The sequence below is a fragment of the Coptis chinensis genome, chromosome 7, assembly GCF_015680905.1.
Source record: "Coptis chinensis isolate HL-2020 chromosome 7, ASM1568090v1, whole genome shotgun sequence".
NCBI lineage: Eukaryota > Viridiplantae > Streptophyta > Magnoliopsida > Ranunculales > Ranunculaceae > Coptis > Coptis chinensis.
Window position 1 is genome coordinate 37,789,702 of NC_141462.1, and position 3,487 is coordinate 37,793,188.

A 3,487-nucleotide genomic window follows, 5' to 3' on the forward strand; every position below is an offset into this window, starting at 1 on the left:
CTTATTTTTTTTAAAATTTTTTACAATAAGCACCAAATAAGGATGTAATGGCGCATCTGCGCCGTGCGGAATGCTAGTGTCTCTTAAAATAACTTGATGAAAGCTCTGAGGAGTTTAGACTTCAGCGAACTCAATCGCATCAGTGTTTGGATGACATGCTCATCCGAATCAAAACTAGACACAAGATTAATTCCAGTCAATACTGGACTAGACCCAATTTCATTATGGGCCTGTAGCCCAGAAACACACTTTGTAATAAGCCCATAATAAATGCCAGAAACCATGCAGAGAAACATCTGGAAGTACATTAAAAAACAACAAAACGAAACGCCAAAAAAATTAAACAGAGAAAAGCAGTAGAACTCTCCAGAAAGTCAGAAACAGAACACACTCGAACCAACTCTTCACTTCCAAGAAAACCCCAGAACCCTTCTTCTCCCACTCTTATAAATACACCTTTCTTCTCCCTCATTCCACTATCTCAAAAAATCACTTGACATTTCCAAAGCTTCGATACATTCTCAAAGTGGTGTTGTTATTATGGCGGATGTTAACATGGGAAGTGGTGATGCAGAAACGTTTGCATTTCAAGCTGAGATAAACCAACTTTTAAGTTTGATCATCAATACTTTTTACAGTAACAAGGAGATTTTCCTGAGAGAGTTGATAAGTAACTCTTCTGATGCTTTGGATAAGATTAGATTCGAGAGTTTAACTGATAAGAGTAAACTTGCTGCTCAACCTGAACTGTTTATTAGGATTGTTCCTGATAAAGTTAACAAGACTCTTTCTATTATCGATAGCGGAGTCGGCATGACCAAAGCAGGTATGTGTCCTTGTTTTTCTTCGGGTTGTATTACATTTTGTTCATTGTCTGGTTTATGTAGTTGGGCTTATTAGTAATACTAGTTTTGAACACGTGGCTACGCCACTCTCTGCCACAATTTGCACCGACCAATGTTTTCAAAAAAATTCTCAATACATTTTAACCCCTAAAACATAACAAATATAAAAATAATATAAAAACAATTATTTTGTAATTGAAGATGCAAAATAGGGACAAAATCGTCCAATAGTTTGTATTGACGTAGACAACTCAATTAAGAAAGTTAGATTACGCCATCAATAAAGTAAGTTTCTTTTTTACTTTTTAGCCCCTAAATAAAACAACTATTACATTTGTATTTAGCTGACTCTTTTGTATTTTAAGATAGAAACTGGGGGTACAATCGTCTGTATTGGTGCGAACGGAATTTTCCACGGCAAACGGCTCACTTGCATGCGCCTCATTACAGGGTAGAATAGATATAATCTTAGAATTGAAATGGGATTTTGATTTTTGTGATTTATGATATGTTTGTGTATAGATTTGGTGAACAATTTGGGGACGATTGCGAGGTCTGGGACGAAAGAGTTTATGGAAGCATTACAGGCTGGAGCAGATGTTAGTATGATTGGGCAATTTGGTGTTGGATTTTATTCTGCTTACCTTGTTGCGGATAAAGTTATTGTGACAACAAAGCACAATGATGATGAGCAGTACATTTGGGAATCTCAAGCTGGTGGGTCGTTTACGGTTACTCGAGATGTTAATGGTGAACCACTGGGTAGAGGAACTAAGATTACCCTCTTCCTCAAAGAAGATCAGGTAGGATATAAAGTGTTTTTTAGTTGTTTGTTGTGTTTTTTGCTGTTTGTACATTGTGTTGAACTTGGAATTCTGATGTGTCGTCTGTGTTGATGATGCAGCTTGAGTACTTGGAAGAGAGAAAGTTGAAGGATCTTGTGAAGAAACACTCTGAATTTATTAGCTACCCTATTTATCTCTGGATTGAAAAGACGAAAGAGAAAGAGGTTAGCGACAATGAAGATGATGAGCCCAAGAAGGAAGAGGAAGGTGATGTCGAGGAAGTGGACAAAGAAAACGAAAAGAAGTCTAAGAAGAAGAAGGTGAAGGAAGTTTCTCATGAGTGGGAGCTTATCAACAAGCAGAAACCAATTTGGTTGAGGAAGCCAGAGGAAATCACTAAAGATGAGTATGCTTCTTTCTACAAGAGTTTGACAAATGATTGGGAAGATCATCTTGCTGTGAAGCACTTTTCTGTCGAAGGGCAGCTGGAATTTAAGGCTATTCTCTTTGTGCCAAAGAGAGCACCCTTTGATCTCTTTGATACAAGGAAGATGATGAACAACATCAAGCTGTATGTTAGAAGGGTGTTTATCATGGACAACTGCGAAGAGCTAATCCCAGAGTATTTGAGCTTCATCAAGGGTGTTGTTGACTCTGATGATCTTCCATTGAACATATCTCGCCAGATGCTTCAGCAGAACAAAATTTTGAAGGTGATCAGGAAGAATCTTGTGAAGAAATGCCTTGAAATGTTCTCGGAGATTGCTGAGAACAAAGAGGATTATACCAAGTTTTATGAAGCTTTCTCGAAGAATTTGAAGTTGGGTATCCATGAAGACAGCCAAAACAGGGCTAAGCTTGCCGACTTGCTGAGGTATTACTCCACAAAGAGTGGTGACGAGATGACAAGCTTGAAAGATTATGTCACCAGGATGAAGGAAGGGCAGAAGGATATCTACTACATCACTGGTGAAAGTAAGAAGGCTGTTGAGAACTCACCGTTTCTGGAGAAACTCAAGAGGAAGGGTTATGAAGTTCTCTTTATGGTTGACGCCATTGATGAATATGCAGTTGGACAATTGAAGGAGTATGATGGAAAGAAGCTTGTTTCTGCTACAAAGGAAGGTTTGAAGCTGGAAGATGAAACCGAAGAAGAAAAAAAGAAAAAAAAGGAAGAAAAGAAAAGTCCTTTGAGAATCTGTGCAAGACCATCAAGGATATCTTGGGTGACAGAGTTGAGAAGGTTGTTGTCTCCGAAAGGATTGTTGATTCTCCTTGTATCTTGGTGACTGGTGAATATGGTTGGTCTGCAAACATGGAAAGGATCATGAAGGCTCAAGCTTTGAGGGACAGCAGCATGAGCTCTTATATGTCAAGCAAGAAAACAATGGAAATTAACTCGGACAACACAATTATGGAAGAACTGAGGAAGAGAGCCGAGGCTGATAAGAATGATAAATCGGTGAAGGATTTGGTGCTGCTCGTCTATGAGACTGCTTTGTTACAATCTGGGTTTAGTCTGGACGAGCCGAATACCTTCGCTGCAAGGATTCACAGGATGTTGAAGTTGGGTCTCAGCATTGATGAGGAGGATGTTGCTGAAGACGACATGCCAGCTTTGGAAGAGGAAACTAATGAGGAGAGCAAGATGGAGGAGGTCGACTAAGGGGAAAAGTTTTTGTTCTTGGTCTGTGAATTTGTTTAGCTGTCATTAGTCAAGGTTTTGTTAGTTTTTTGAGTCTCTGGTTACTGAAGTTTGGTGTTTATGTCTCTTTCTGGTGTCCTGTTATATAGTCCACAACATTTCCTTCTGGTTGGCTCTAATCAAATAGTGCTATAAGTTTGATCCATTGTTTA

At 38.9% G+C, this 3,487-nt stretch overlaps 1 protein-coding gene across 1 annotated transcript; it reads left to right on the forward strand.

Annotated features, from left to right (window-relative positions):
- Positions 1 to 380: 380 nt before the first annotated feature.
- On the forward strand, positions 381 to 3,487 carry LOC147487418 (heat shock protein 83-like). Its single transcript, XM_086571719.1, is given in 4 exon segments — positions 381 to 826; positions 1,368 to 1,648; positions 1,750 to 2,805; positions 2,808 to 3,487. Coding segments are annotated over 4 exon segments (2,112 nt in total). The 5' UTR covers positions 381 to 540; the 3' UTR covers positions 3,297 to 3,487.